This window comes from Desmodus rotundus, chromosome 4, assembly GCF_022682495.2.
Source record: "Desmodus rotundus isolate HL8 chromosome 4, HLdesRot8A.1, whole genome shotgun sequence".
Classification (NCBI taxonomy): domain Eukaryota; kingdom Metazoa; phylum Chordata; class Mammalia; order Chiroptera; family Phyllostomidae; genus Desmodus; species Desmodus rotundus.
Window position 1 is genome coordinate 104313691 of NC_071390.1, and position 14510 is coordinate 104328200.

The 14510-nt window shown below is 51.5% G+C and overlaps 1 protein-coding gene across 4 annotated transcripts in view; it reads right to left on the reverse strand.

The window, feature by feature from the left end:
- Window positions 1–502: 502 nt before the first annotated feature.
- Window positions 503–14510, reverse strand: part of DIP2C (disco interacting protein 2 homolog C) — a 433581-nt gene continuing 419573 nt past the window's right edge. For all 4 annotated transcript variants that reach the window (XM_053922090.1, XM_053922089.1, XM_053922088.1 and 1 more), the window contains 5 exons: window positions 8248–8305; window positions 7331–7405; window positions 5091–5265; window positions 3913–4036; window positions 503–1086 (listed from right to left, as the gene is read on the reverse strand). In XM_053922090.1, coding sequence (XP_053778065.1) covers window positions 834–1086; window positions 3913–4036; window positions 5091–5265; window positions 7331–7405; window positions 8248–8305 — 685 coding nt within the window. In that variant the 3' untranslated portion in view covers window positions 503–833. The remainder of the gene's footprint in view (window positions 1087–3912; window positions 4037–5090; window positions 5266–7330; window positions 7406–8247; window positions 8306–14510) is intronic.

The window sequence follows — 14510 nt, forward strand, 5'->3', positions numbered from 1 at the left end:
TATATATATTTGTTGTGATACTATCCACGCAAGATAATACAACACTTTTTTTATATTAGCAAACATTACAAGACTTTAATATTCTTGAATGTTTTTCTCTTTTATACTTCTAAAGAGATCAAAATAAATTAAACGTTTTTGTACATAATTACATCTGAAGAAGTTAACTTATTTTATCTTTTTAGTTTAGTACAAAGATATCTGCAAGATAATTGCTGAAATACACCTTATTTATAATTTCTTCTCATTCTATGCTATTGCCGAAGGCCACGTGTTGGCCTCTGTTTCTTCAGCACATTTCTGACAGAGAAAGCCGCTAACATCTAATTGGAAGGTGCTATTTGGAAGGTTTTCTCGTACCTCGACAGACTTCCCTAAAAGGATGAGTTCTAGCAATGGCTTAAAGTAGTGACAGGTCCATGTCATTAAGATGCCATGACACATTAAAACAGAGAAAACGATTCTTTGTCAGTGCTACATAAATCGTTTAAAAGAACCCATCTGGAGGGCAAATATTTTTTAATTGCTATTTTGGCTTAACAAAATACCACATTTACGAAGAAAGCACTTATCCAATAACTAAAAAAAAAAGTTTTGAAATGGGCTTTTCCAACAAACTGAAGGCAGTAATGCGAGGCCCTTCTGCGCAACCTCGGTGATCATTCCCATTTCCGTTCTCCATGCCAATCAGGACTGCTGTGGGAAGTCTCCTCCGCTCCACTGTGTGAAACAGGTCACGTTTCGGCGAACGGCGCCCTTGCATCTGCACACTCTAGTGACACTGAGAAAAACGTTTACATCTCTAGAACAGTCTGCGGGAGCCAGAGACCAGACTACATGTTGTAGGCCACGTAGATGGGGTCCAGCTGGTCTGCCAAAAACCCGTCTCGCAGGTGCATGCGCTGCTTCTCTCCCCGGGAGTTGATGGGGATGACGCCGATGTCCACCACGACCACCACCCCCACCACCAGGTAGTGCTCCTCCAGGACCACATTGGTCACCAAGGGGACCAGGTCCAAGGCTTCTTGCTCTGACCCATCAAGCTCAACCACAACCACCAACAAATTTGTCCAGGTGAACACAGCACTGGAAGAAAGAAAAAGTCATCACTATATGGCAAGGCTTTTATTTAACGATTGTTTTCTTTTCAAGAAGTTTCATTTGGTTCTGTCTGAATCTGCTTGAGCACCAACAGTCTCCGACATGTGGCCTCTCTGAATCCATGTCCCCTAGCTCATCAACTGTCTCTCACTCCTGTTGTTAGCCGTTCCCACTAGCCTGTCCTCACGGTGGCTGCTGATTGTGCTCCGTCATCTCTGCACCTGCCGTCTGCCCCCAGCTGCTGCGGAGGGCTGGTGGGTATAGCAGTAGCTCCTCCTGTCATCTGCAAGCTGTGACCGTAAGGATGGAGTCTGTGTCCTGCCCTTGACCATGGGCCACATGCAACTTGGACAGTGAGATGTGAGCAGAGGCTGGAGAGCCCTGGGTGTTTGGGCTGGGCTGACTTGCTTCTGCCAAAGCAGAGGGGGACCTCTGGGAGGACGTGAGCTGCCAGCTTGCACCCAGCTGACCCGCAGGCCTGGCCAAGCTGAGGTCAAATACTTCCATAGCCACCTGCAGACATGGGGGCACAACAACTGTTTCCTGTTTATGTGGCTATAATGCAGCAAGAGCTAACCCGTATGGGGGACAATTCCTTGACAATGTCAAAGATTCACCCCAAAGCGTTTTATTTGGGATCTTCCAAAGGTAGAAGCACCCAGAGTGGTTTAGTCTGTCCAATTTGTGGAAGCAAAGTCTAGAGATTTACACTTTAAGCCACATTAACCTTATATGGTTGGGCTTTTACAAAGTGGCTAAGTACCTTAAAATTCATCGCCCTGGTGCCCATGGGTTGCTTGGCTGAAGAGGCCTGGAGGGCCACGGGAGAGGGGGCACGTGGAGGACGGGACCAGGCTCCAGGGCCCTGTAGGAGGCATCTGGTAATTGCTTTTTTATGGGGACACATAGCCAGTTCTATCTCAGCTGTGAGGAAGTATTCGGGAAAACTCACATTTTTGTAAAAGCGAAAGTATGTCTATTAGAAAAAACATGCGTATTTTGTTTAGTATGGCCGACACATATGTTAAAAATAAAAGGAAAATGGGAGAGAACATATGTGACGTCTCCTTCTGGATCTGCACTGTGGCAGTGTAGAACCCTAGGAGGTGTGCCGGTGCTAAGCGCACGAACCCCGGTCTCCGTGGCAGTGAAACGCCGCTCTGCGCGGCCCCAGAGAGCCCACATGGTGAGGTGGTGAAATCACGGGTTGCATTTTCATATATAATTGGTACGTTTTTTATATATAACCAGGTCTAACTTTATTATGACATTTGAAATTGATGACACAGCTCCAGGAGTCGGGTGGATTCCCACATGTAGTGGGCGGGGGTGGGGGGGGAGCTTTGCTGGGAAGCTAAGGGCTGGGTACTGGTCACTTTCGTCCGCCAGAGGTTTCCTAGGGGCCAAACATTTGTAACACAGAGGACAGCTGATGAGAGGGAAAGATCTGGCCGGCTGGACAACATGACAGAGAAGTCGTCACATTACGTGACACAGGGGTCACATCCTCCCTCCTCAAACCGGGGGCTCGAGAGGAGTGGCACAGGCAGGTGAGGGAAGACAGAGGGGAGGTGGGCAGTGTGTGGCGAAGAGTCTCCAGGGACTGGAGCCCATCAGCATGGAACCACCCACGTTTCTTTCCTTCTGGTGCCACGTGTGGACATAGGTCAGTGGAGGCCAAACCCATCAGGTGAGGCCACACGGCAGGTGACAAGAGCAACGCTTAGAATAGAAACTGCAGTCATGGACTGGAAACCCATGAGGGGCACCAGGGAGCCCATTGCCACAGACTTTTAAGATGGAAACAGTCCTTTTGCGACTAGGGAGAAACACTGGAGGGAGGCCATACAAGCCAGTCTCCATCACTGTCTTAGAAATACAAAAGGGGAATGCTGTAATAAAAGAGTTACAGCTGTGCAGATGGAAACTGAGGCAGGCCTGGCCAGTCTCTGAGGGCCAGCTTTGTGGCAGGGAGAGAGGGACGCAGTGTCTGAACCACGGGACCTGATCACACTGGTAATCAAAAGCGCTCCTGTCTTCAATCTCTTCTACCTGCCAAGGCCTGTGCGTTTGGGCGCAGCAAACGGCAACAAACACCAGCCTGCAATCAGCTAACAAGAGGCATGAAAAACCTCAGACTGATCCACAGCACCAGAGAAAAATGCCGTGAGCCGAGACTGGCCTCATCATGTCTGCCAGCTCGGGGCCCAAACGAAAGAACAAACCTCCGGCTGACGGTGCCGAACCACTTTTCTTCCTTAAACACCACATCAAGGCACCGAGCAACCTGAGGAAGTGGCCGTGCAGCAGCCCCAGCTACTGAAGCACCATCGACACACCTTTCTACACAGCCACCAAATGGCGGGGAGGGAGCCCAGCCACCTGAAGGGTAAAACCCCAAGGCCCCAAGAGCCCACCCACGGGAGGGGGCGGGGTCTGGCATGGTGACGTATGGCAGCTGGTTTCAGTTGAATTCAGGGAATTCTGTCCTCTGATATCTAACATCCTCCCACATGTCACACTAACTTCTACAGTCTTCGAGTTGACAGTCACGAAAGTGTTTTCTGTGCCTGTATATGTATGCAGTCCATTTTCCCCCTACATCATGTTTTTTGTAAGCTAAAATCTAAATAAATGACCACTCAGCTCCTGGGAGATGCTACCTAGCCATTGGTAGGTCATTCCTGGGAAGTGTGCGACACATCGGCTTGACCTGCCATGTTATTAACCCCTAAAGGTACAGGCTTATGCTCCGAAACTTGGACTGGACCCTACTGTTCCCAGTGCTGCCCAGATTTTGTCCCCGCTCACCACTCTGTGACGCTCTTGTGGGCTCGAATGACGGAGGTCTCGATGTCTATGGGGTGGTACCGCATCCCACGCAGCTCCATGGCCTCGTCCAGGGCTCCCACCACGTACAGCGCATCGTGGCGCTCTGTGGAGGGAACAAAATGTGTGTGAGAGTCACCAAAAAACTGTTCAAGCCACTGACTCCTGAATGAGAAAGAGATGCAGAGAAAAGAGGCCACTGAGCTGGGCACAGCTGCTCCCTCTGCTGGGAGAGCTTGCAGCCTGAGGCCTCAGCTAAACCCTGGGGCAGGAGCGCTGGCCCCAGGAAGCAACACTCCTCATCATGCTTTGGGCTTGCAGAGAGCGTTCCCCAGGGCAGCTCCATCTGCCATCGCACAGGATCAGAACGTTCCTCAGCAGCCCCTCAGTAGCCCCTGGGTCCTGGGCCCGCAGGGCAGTGCCTTCATCCACACTGAGCGCCCCTGAGTGGCCTGGTTAGGACACAGCACAGCAGAGGTAAACCCAGTTCCCTCTGATGGTCGCAGACTTAAGACCTCATAATTTTGTTATTATGCCACATCGGGGTTTCTCATCATGTTCATGAACAAAGATTTCCTCAGCTCCTGTGACCACCACATTTCCTCTCATCAGTCCTGCAAACCTTGGGGTAAGGACAACCTGCAGTTGGTCCATCTTCCCTTAAAAATAAGAGACAAGCCCTCAACTTTCAGGTAGTAAGTACATCGAGGCGACACTGAAGATGTGATCCATGTATAAAACACCAGAACACAGGTCTTTTCCCATTTAAGTCAGATGAAATGGAGACATTTACTTGTAGCTTCTGATCATGAGGGCATGGCTGCGTGGCGGGGGTGGGCTGGGCTGGGGGAGGGGGAGGGCTCCCGCGGCTCAGCCCCTGTTCCCACAGGACCAGACCTGCTGTGCCTCCTGGGAGGACTGGATCACCGCGGTCTCAAATCTCTAAGCCGAGCTCTTCTCAAGTTTAAATGGGACGCCAAAATGTCTTTGTACCTTTCCCCTAAAGTTATGCCCGCTTGGTCAGGATAGCGCTGCTCCTGACAGGCAGCTGGGTCAGGAGGGCTCAGTGACACCTGTCCTGAGTTTGGGAACCCTGAAGTCCAGACAGGCTTTCAGTGTTTGGGGGAGCTGGCCCTGCGCCCACCCCTCTGGACTCTCACCTCCATTTGCGTCGGTGAGCTCCGTTCTCCGCAGGAACCCCAAATAGCCTGTTCTCGCCCAGATGGTCTGGGTGTCTCCAAAACTTAATCTTGAGCTAAAATGATCTGACTGGAGGGACTCGTCTCCGTAAATAGTGAAGTAACCGCTGGCGTTGTGGGCGCTGTGCACCCAGATCTGTGAGAGAAAACACGACCAGATCAGTCAACCTGAGGAAATCTCCAGGGACGTCGGAGGTGTCCTTGGGCTGCAAAAACAGGGCGATGTTGACCTCTCTCTGATCTCTGGGGAGACTCGGCTGCCACAGGGCTCACTGACGCGATGCGTCGTGGCGAGCCTGCAGCTAAGCAAACAGCTGCACCATCCGCCCACCGAGAAGCCATTAAAGCAGGTTGATTGGGGATTTTTCAAATAAGTACATCAAAAGAGCAAAGTTGTACCAGTTTCCTTGTACTTATTCAAATTTAATGATTGTTTCCAAAAAGCAACGTGGAAAAACGTTAAAAAGTTTTGAGGTATTTTCCCCGTCACCCGGTTGCGTACGTTGGAAGTATGCTGCAGCCAACGGCACAAAACAAACCAAACTCCGGGAGGGAACGCTCCAGCGTCAGAAACTGGGAACCAAAGCAGCCGCGTGGGGGCCGCTCTGGAGAGTGGGGAAAACGATGTGTTCACTCAAAGCGATGACCGCGTAGGTCATGTAGAATCACGGAAAACACTAGAGGAAGTTGTTAGGACTGTGAAGTTCCTAAACGGTTCACATGACTGTATGTTATCATGTCCATACAATGAAAACAATCACAGGAATCAGGGTGTTCATAGGAAAGGCGTTTGGGGCTTGGCCGGTTCTATTATCTTATTTACACTGAAGAGTAGTAAGTTCCTTCAAGTCAGGGATGCTGTCACGTTTACACTGTCTCCTCAGCTCCCAGGACAGTGGCTGGCACGGCAGGCACGTGAGTGACCATGACCGGCCAGAGAAAGGAGGGACGCCGTCTGATGCGGGTAGGGGAAACTGTGCTCTGCTCTCTAATGAGATTTCGCCCGAAGACACGTTCCCACTAAGGAAATCACAGCGGTGCGGGTTCTTTCTGCCCCAGCATGCTGTTCCCAGGCCTAAACCAAGGCCACGTGGGGCGCGGGGGGCAGCAGCAGAGAACCCCTCCAGGTGCCTGAGACAGCAGCCTCTACCACCCAATGTCATTTCCACAAATGCAGTGAAAGGAACTCCCTAAACAACAGCTGTACAGCACTGTCACCTCATTTCTAATCTCTACTTATAATTGAGGTTTGGGGAGAGCCAAAAAGTAGCCTAAGAGGGTCTCCGGGAGTGAGCCATGGTTAGGACTCTCCGTGATCACTTATTTGCTCACATGCCACGTGTGGCTGCGGCACTGTGGCTACTCCAGGAGCAGTGGCAGCCATGACGTTTTTACGAAGACCTCAGCTGTGGCAGCAGGTCTGTGTGTGGCTGGAACACTTCCACAAGGAGGCGCAGCTGATGGTCCCGGGCACTGAACCTGCGGCCGGGCGTCCCTGCTGGGCAGGAGCGGTCTGACCCGGTGCTTGAAGCGGCTCGGCCTTGCAGAGGGAACCGGAGGGAAGGCAACACATCTGTGTGGTGCAAGGAGGCCCTTTCCCGACGCCCCTGACTTCTTCCCTGGAGGAAGCTTGTCACGAGCAAAGTATAGAGTCACACTGACTTCCTGACAGAAGGAAACAGCCGTCGTTTGCCTAACCGGCTTGCCGGCACTGATGGATGCTGCTATGATTCTGGACTGTAGATGATGCCCTCTGTACATTTCTCTGTCACCTTCCTAACAAAGGAGGGCGTGTGGAAACCAAATGCAAGAGCTAAGAAAAGAGGGAACACAGTCCACACAGTTTTCTAAGTTTTTTGATGAGAACCTAACCTACTTCCTTAAGGAAGCCCCGCTTTGTAATCCTGAGCTTCCATGGACTCACGTAAGCAATAACGCTTATCTCCAGTTATTTCCCAGCCAGTCAGTTGTGACTTATCCAATGTGACCAGAGCGTGCACGGTGGTCAGTGGCACAGGCACCGTGGTCTCTGGTGTCCCTGGGAGCAGGCAGTACGTAGCAGAAGAATGAATTTGGTCTCAGAGGCTCCATTTCCCAGAGGACACCCCGCACTCACCTCACCCAGGTGGACACAGTGTTCTCCCCTTATCTGGGCGGACACCCCATAATTCACCTTACCCAGACAGATACCCCGTACTCACCTCACCCAGGTGTGAGTCTCCCAACGGTCCTTTTGTTTCTGGATTGGCGATTATAATCCGAACCCCTGGAAGTATCTATGTAGGAAGGAAGAACATCCTTGTCAGTAAACAGGCGGAGACTACACAGCAGTCAACCTTGATCTTGCCTTCACTCCGTACGCTCGCTTTCCTTTCTAAAATCATTTGGAAAGTGGTATGGCTTTAAATCAAAGTTCTGTGCCATAGCATTACGTAGTGACAGCGTAACAGCTGCATTCCACTGTAATTACGACAATCATACAGCCTGTGTGGAAGTGATCTGAAAATTGAGAATTCGAACAAAAGCACGATAAGGAATATAATCTAACACAGCCTGATGCTTGCAAACGTAGATGAAAATGTGCTTCTCTGGAGTGTAACCACACAGGGTGATCTGATCGTCAGTTCCTAATTGGGCGGGTCTTGCTGGGTAGTCAGGCCCCAGGCCTGTAACTTCTTGGGGAAGAGGTTTGTCTTTGCCTTAAGCAAACCCTGTCCATTGTTCTTGTGCATCTAGGTTAGCGTACCTGTGAAATAAGCATAACTACCCTGTTTCTCCTGCTGCTGCTAAAATGTAGAAATGATGGCTGGAGTTGCAGCAGCCACTAGAGGCCCTGAGGTGCCCTTGGGAACGTAGTCCATGCAGGGCAGAACGAGACAAAAGTGCTGGAGCTCCCAGTGGCTTCATGGTTTCTTTTACATGAGAGAGAGAAAACCGAGCTCACTGAAAGCACTGTTATTTCGAGTTTCTGTGCTCATGGTCAAACCTAGTCCCGATACACTACAAGAAAACTTTTTGGAGAAAAAAATTCTATGAAATACATTTCTTAAAATTTCAAATCCCATATACAGAGACCCATACTTATATAGAAATGCCTATTTCTTCCTTTAGTACTTACTTTTCCTGATTCCATAAGCGGCAAGCTGTGAGGGGACCCTCTTTCCACTAAGCGGACTCTGTAAGGAGAAACAGAAGGTGTTACTGAGTTTCTTCTGCACTGTGGTTCCCTTTGTCCGCACTCAGCACTTGGCCGACGCCTGGGAGGTAGTTGGGGAACATTAACTCTGTTCATGTGGGTCATCCACTGCAAAGACAGTTTGTTTAGAAGTCAAAGAGAAAGTGGCCCCGTAGCAGAGAGCCACTGTGCTCTGGTTCCAGGGCACGGGGAGCACAGTTGAAGTCCCATTCCCCAAATCTGCAACATAATTGGGAAAATGGTTCTGCATTAAATAAACCAGGGTCAACTCAGCACATGCAAAAAAGGGGGAAAAATAAGGATTAACTGTACCCCTGAAAGAGCTGCCAACAGCCAGTGACAGCTTGGTCCTGAGGCCCTCAGGGCTCTGCCACAACAGGCCGGGGGCAGGGCCCAGCTTTGTAGCAGCACAGAACCCACCATCTACACAGGGGGCATCTGAGCCAAGAGGAGACGACCGGCCGATTCAGACAGCAAAACCTCCCTTCAGAAAAGAAACTCTTTTCAATTTAAAAGATATTTAATGGTAATTTAATCTTAAGACCTGCAGAGGACTGTGGTACCAGTCATAGCCAGAGCTGACTGGGTCCTTCCCAGCTGCATTTTAAAAAATATTTTCTAGCCTCCATGACTAGTTTTATGTTTCTATCGCCATGACTACCTGACTGTGATGCTGTTCATTAATCTGAGAGACAATTCTGAAAGAAAATGACCTGAAGGAGAAAGTGCTTGACTCCTTGAAGACTACAGAGCAGATGCCGTTAGCAGGAGGTTGGGGTACAGGGGTGTGGATGGTGAGGGGCTTTCTCTGCACCAGCACCAAGATGCGAAATTCAGCACAGAAACCCATTCTCCGCATTAGCATAGATCCTCTGCCTAAGTGATAAGTGCCGAAAAGAGGGACGTGTGTGTGGAGGGGGCCAGGGTGGCAGCGGCAACAAAGGAAGAACCTGAAAGTCACAGATGGCACATGGGGCACCTTGAAGCCTCACAGATACCCAAGAGGTGAGGTTCCGGGTGGGGGTGGTGGATGACATTATTAGCATGAGGCAGACACACAGGGCAGCGCTGGGGCGCTTGGGTTGGGTGGGTGTCCTGGGGCAGCAGGCTCTGGTCCAGGGCTCCAAGTGCCCAGCAATGGAAAAGCGCTTATTCAGGGAAAGGCAGCCCTGGCCCCCACCCAGCCTTTAATGTGGCATCTCATGTTGCTGGAGACAAAAGTGGCCGCCCCAGGGTGGGTCGCTGTGGGTGGGGGGGCAGACACGACAGGGCTGACATCTTCTCTTCAGCAGGAGAATGGAGAGGAAATCCTGGAGAGGGAGGGGCGCACCTGAGCAGCCGTGGCAGTACCTTGATGAGGTACAAAGAAGAACTTACTGGAGCAATTCTGGGTCAGATGATAACACTAATGAAATCTTCGGTGCCTGTCCTAAGGAAGACCTTGATGCTGACAGTAGGAGACAAGGGCTATCAAAGAAAAACCACCTAGACTGGACATTCCTCTTAAACTGTTCCAGAATTGCAAATAGGCTTCACGGTGTTAACCTTCAAAACTACAGTAAGCTTCCTCACTGAACGTCATCAGCGAAATGATGTACAAGGAAACCATCTTACTACAGGGCAGAGTATGGGTCCAGACACGAGTTAAGTTCTACGGCACCTCATCAACGTTATCAAGAAACGGCACTGAATGAAACAGCCCTGATGTGACCAGCTGCACTAACACAGACTTAACAGAGTCCAAAGCTCTTTTAGCACTGGGTGGCATTATGCTAATTTTGGGTGGGCACTGTGAAAAATTACCACGAGAGCACCAGGTAGGACCCATGGGACTTCAGCTGGTAGCAGCACACACTCGCAATCCCACTGTTAGCCAGATGCGAGGCCTGCGGGAAGCATCGAAGCAGTTACTGTTAAAGCCGGCAGCCCAGAGGGGCCAGCTGTCACGCTGAACTGAAACTGGGCTGGTTCTAGCACTCTGGTTCTGCGAAGAGCCCGAGTTCGATGACTGGATGGCCAACTGTGGGTTCTGAGCATTGGCGATTTGCTGCAGATGGAGAAAACGGCAGGGAAATGAGGCCAGACTTGCCGGGAAAACTATGAGTGAGTGGGGGCAGGGGTGAGGAGAGAGGGACAGAGTGAAAGCGAAAGGGCCAGAAAGAATGGCTGGCTACCCCCGGCTCCCACTGGCGGACGGCCCGGCCTCTGTAATGGGGCTGCTGTACGAGTGCGGGCAGCTGGCCAGGGGCTGGGCTGGACGTCTTACAGAGTGCTGGTGACGGGGCAGGGAGAAAAACTCGGCCAAAAGGGAAGGCCGTTTTGGACAAGCTTCTGCTCTGCCGGCTGTCTACATATAGCCACGGCCACTGTAGGGCGTGAGAAACCTCTGGCAGGCGCTTTGGACTTGGCAGGCAGTTCTGGAAGCAGCACTGTGACCAGCGAGGGGACCTGGTTTACCAAGACTGCTCAAGACAGTGTCCCTTAACTTCATAATTAGTGCCCAGAATGCCCACGGCTGTTCCTCCTCTCCACCTTCCCCGCCAGGTTTCTGCCTGGCCTGCGCCTGGCCAACACAGGGAATGAGACAAAGGCCCAGTTCTCCTTCAGCGAGTGGGGCTCCTGGCCATGTCTGTGTTCTCTGCCCTCTCTCTGCCTTCAGAGTTCATCTCATCTCCTGTCCTTCTCTGTACACCCCACGGTCTCTGAGAAGGGAAGAGACATGGCATCTCAGCCGGGAGCTCAGCTGGAATGTGGGCAAGAGGAGGAGACCTACGTTAAGAACTACTTCTGTGGTCAGCGTGAGAACAGTGTAGGAATGGATGCTGGGACCACTCAGGGTTGGTCCTGAGTGGCAGAGCAACAGATCTTGGTAGCAAATGCCACATGGACTGCCCTTCAGCAGCATGAAAAGAAACAGCGCAAAAAGGAAAGAAACTCTTCTTACAGAAAAAGGCAAAGATGTGTCTCCTAAAAGGGCTGGGAGGGACACCTGCGACCGAAGGGCTGGGTGTGGGCAGGGCAGCACGCAGTGACAGGGTGGCCCAGGTGACGCCTTGCTTGTCCACTGACCTCCTCAGGCTGGGAGACCACAGGGAGCTCCAAACACGAAGTGCCCATGCGGTGCCCCGCCGGGTGAGCTGCGAGGGAGTGAGGTGCTGTCACTGGCACTGCTCATTCCCAAAGGTCTGCGAGCTTAGAGCAAAGCTGCCTGCACGGGCGGGAGGCTGCAGAGGCGGCTGCCTGCGGCGCCAGGCCAGAGTGCGAGGACAGAAGGGGCTGCACCAGGGAGGGAGAGGAACAGACAGGGGACGGATGCAAAGGCCACTCCACCACTTGTCAGTGAGCAGGCTTGGCTCCTTCTTGCAGTGAAGGCAACTTGAACTACCGCATGGGCTCAGGCAAAGCACTGAAAGAAACCCTGTCTTCAGAGCGGTTACAGCCAAGACTCAGTCAACAACAGCACCTGCTCTCAAGACTCGGGCTAGCCTGGCGGATTCTGCTTCTGACAATCCAGTACTGTGACTGGGATCTCGCTGCCCCACGCCCCCAGTGCTGGCCCAGCAGGCTTCAGGAGGAGGCGAGCCCCTCCCTAGGTTGAAGTCAGGGTCACCTGGTGCACTTGCTTCTCCAGGCTGCCTCCTACTTGCTGTGCTAGCATCTGAATGACACCTCAGGCTTGGCCCTGTCTCACCCCCATCCATGACGTTTTCAACTCAACTACAAACCCTGGACATCAGAAAACATGTTTTTTCCCAAGGGCTGTCACGTGGTCTTGATGTTCAAGCTTTTGCTAGACTGGACAGGGAGGTAGAAAGTTGGCATGGGGGAGATGTGCCATCCGCAGTGCAGTCCCTCACTGTGTTGTTGTCCCTGAACTGCTCCCCCCTGACCTGAATTTCACCTCGAAAGGCTGCGGCCAGCATAGCCACGTGAGGGGTGTGGAGACCGGGCCACTACAGCAAGAGGTCCTTCTGTGAGGAAAGTGCTCCTTCGCGGTCAGTGCTCCTCTGGCCTCACAGGGAGGGGTGGTGGTGCACCACCGTCTCACCTCCTCTGCAGTGTCCAGCCCCCACCTGTCCACTAGGACTCTCACTGAGCGGAGGATTGTGCTTTCGCCCCCGGGGATGGGCCCACTTCTAACACTGCCTGTGTGGCCCGTGTGGTACCACCCACTAGCAGAGCATCCACCGCACCACAGGTTCTGGAGACACGTGACACAAGAACCACACTACCTGCCCCAGTGGGAGTGCTGGCGTTCCCAAGACTGCTGCCAGAGCTGGTCACTTCAGAATCACGGACAACAAACCCTGTGTGGGCACGTCCTGGAGGACAGGGTCAGGAGGGCAAGGGGGTGCCTGACCCTGCTGGCTGTGTTCCTGCCCAGCCGTGGGTGCCCCGTGGTCTCTCCTGACCTGAGGACTAGCATCATCTGTGCCTTCAATGGCCATAACCCACACAGTTACGCCAGACACCGACTTGGCAGCACACAAGGGCGGTAGGGGACAGGACCCAGAGCAACCTGCTTGGGCAAAATCAAGCCCAGCACACCACGGACTAGAGAACCAGCTGAGACTTTTAACTAAACATGAAACAGCATCTTCCAAAAATAACCTGAAGCATTTAAAAGACCCAATAAAATATAATAAGTCCATCTGAACAAGGTTTTTGGAGTCCCAAAAGATGAGATGCTTTTGAATATTCAAAAAACATAGGTTAGGCCCTGACCAGTGTAGCTTGGTTGGGCATCACCCTGCAAAGGGGAAGGTCACTGGTTTGATATCTGATCAAGGCATGTGCCTAGATTGCAGGTTCAGTACGCGGTTGGGGCACATGAGGAAGGCAGTGAATCGATGTTTCTTTCTCTCCTTGTCTTTCTCCCTCCCTTCCCCTCTCTTACAAATAAATAAAATCTTTAACAAAAAGTTGGTTCTATGACTGGATTTAGTGACTGCTCAGCTTTCCTGGCCACTAAGATGAAGAGAATTAGGTTTTACTGTCAAAGTTTGGATTTTAACATCTTGCTATTTCCTTTGCTGATTATCAGAAGCACAGAAAGGACATCAGTACTTAAGTATCACAAACAGCACACCTGCATACCCACAGCAGTAGCAAGAAAGCAAAACACAAGAGAAGGACCGCTGTTGCTAAGGGAACTGGCACTTACAAAGGCTGCAGGTCACGTGGGGGCCAGCCCGGGCTGCTCAGCAGCAGGTGTGTCAAGAAAGCCCCAATCCAGGTAAAGTCCCCCTAAAATGACTGACGTCGGAAGAGCACATCCAGCGTAACAGCGCTGTCCAAACGAAGTACCTAAGTACCCTGGGTACTGTTTCTCTCAGGAAATCACAAATCTAACATGCCCTGCCTCCACTTCCCCGCCCTCCCCAAACCCAGACTTTTGTCAGTCTTTTTCCTCGTCCTTCCCTCAGGTTGAACAGAGTTCTGGGTCGTCTTCTTGTTGCTGGGGTCTGTTTGTGGACACCGGCCCGGGGGGTGTGGGCTGAGTGCTGTGAGGCTCCGAGGCGTGCCCACTGGGCCCCACCCCAGGCCGGCTGGCCAGAGGGGTTTCAGGTTCCACAACTGCTCGGATTTCTAAGTGCTGGTCCTAAGCAAAGGAGCCATGTCATTTGAGGTCCTCATCAAACCCATTAGTATTTGTACAGCAATAGGGAAATGAATTATTTAACCTTCACGCCCACTCATAGTGTTTTAATGGCACGTTCATTTGCAATAAATTTAGAAAAAAACTTTCTTCAGGCGTCCTTGGCTTTTTCTTTTAATTAATTAACTCAAGAGAAGTTTTAGAGTCATAGAAACCTGAATGGAACGGACACACTTCCCACATCCCCAGCAGTAGCCACCACCTCAGGATACCTGGACACCTTACGCTAGGACCGTGTGACTGTTGTAGTCAATGCGTCAAAGCTGGTACTTTATCGTTAACTCCAGTCCACACTTCAGTCACACTCCCTCAGCTTTTGCCTGAAGACCTTCTTCTGGATGGCAAGTGGCACTTGGCCATCAAGCCTCCTTAGCCCCTCAGGGCCGTGTCAGTCTCTCAGACTCCGTGTTTTTCATGACCTTGACAGTTTGAGATCTGGTGAGTTGTTTTGTGAGATGTCCCTCAGCTGAGATTATCTGATGTTTTTCCTGTGGTTAGACTTCCGTTACGGGCTTTGGAAGGAAGA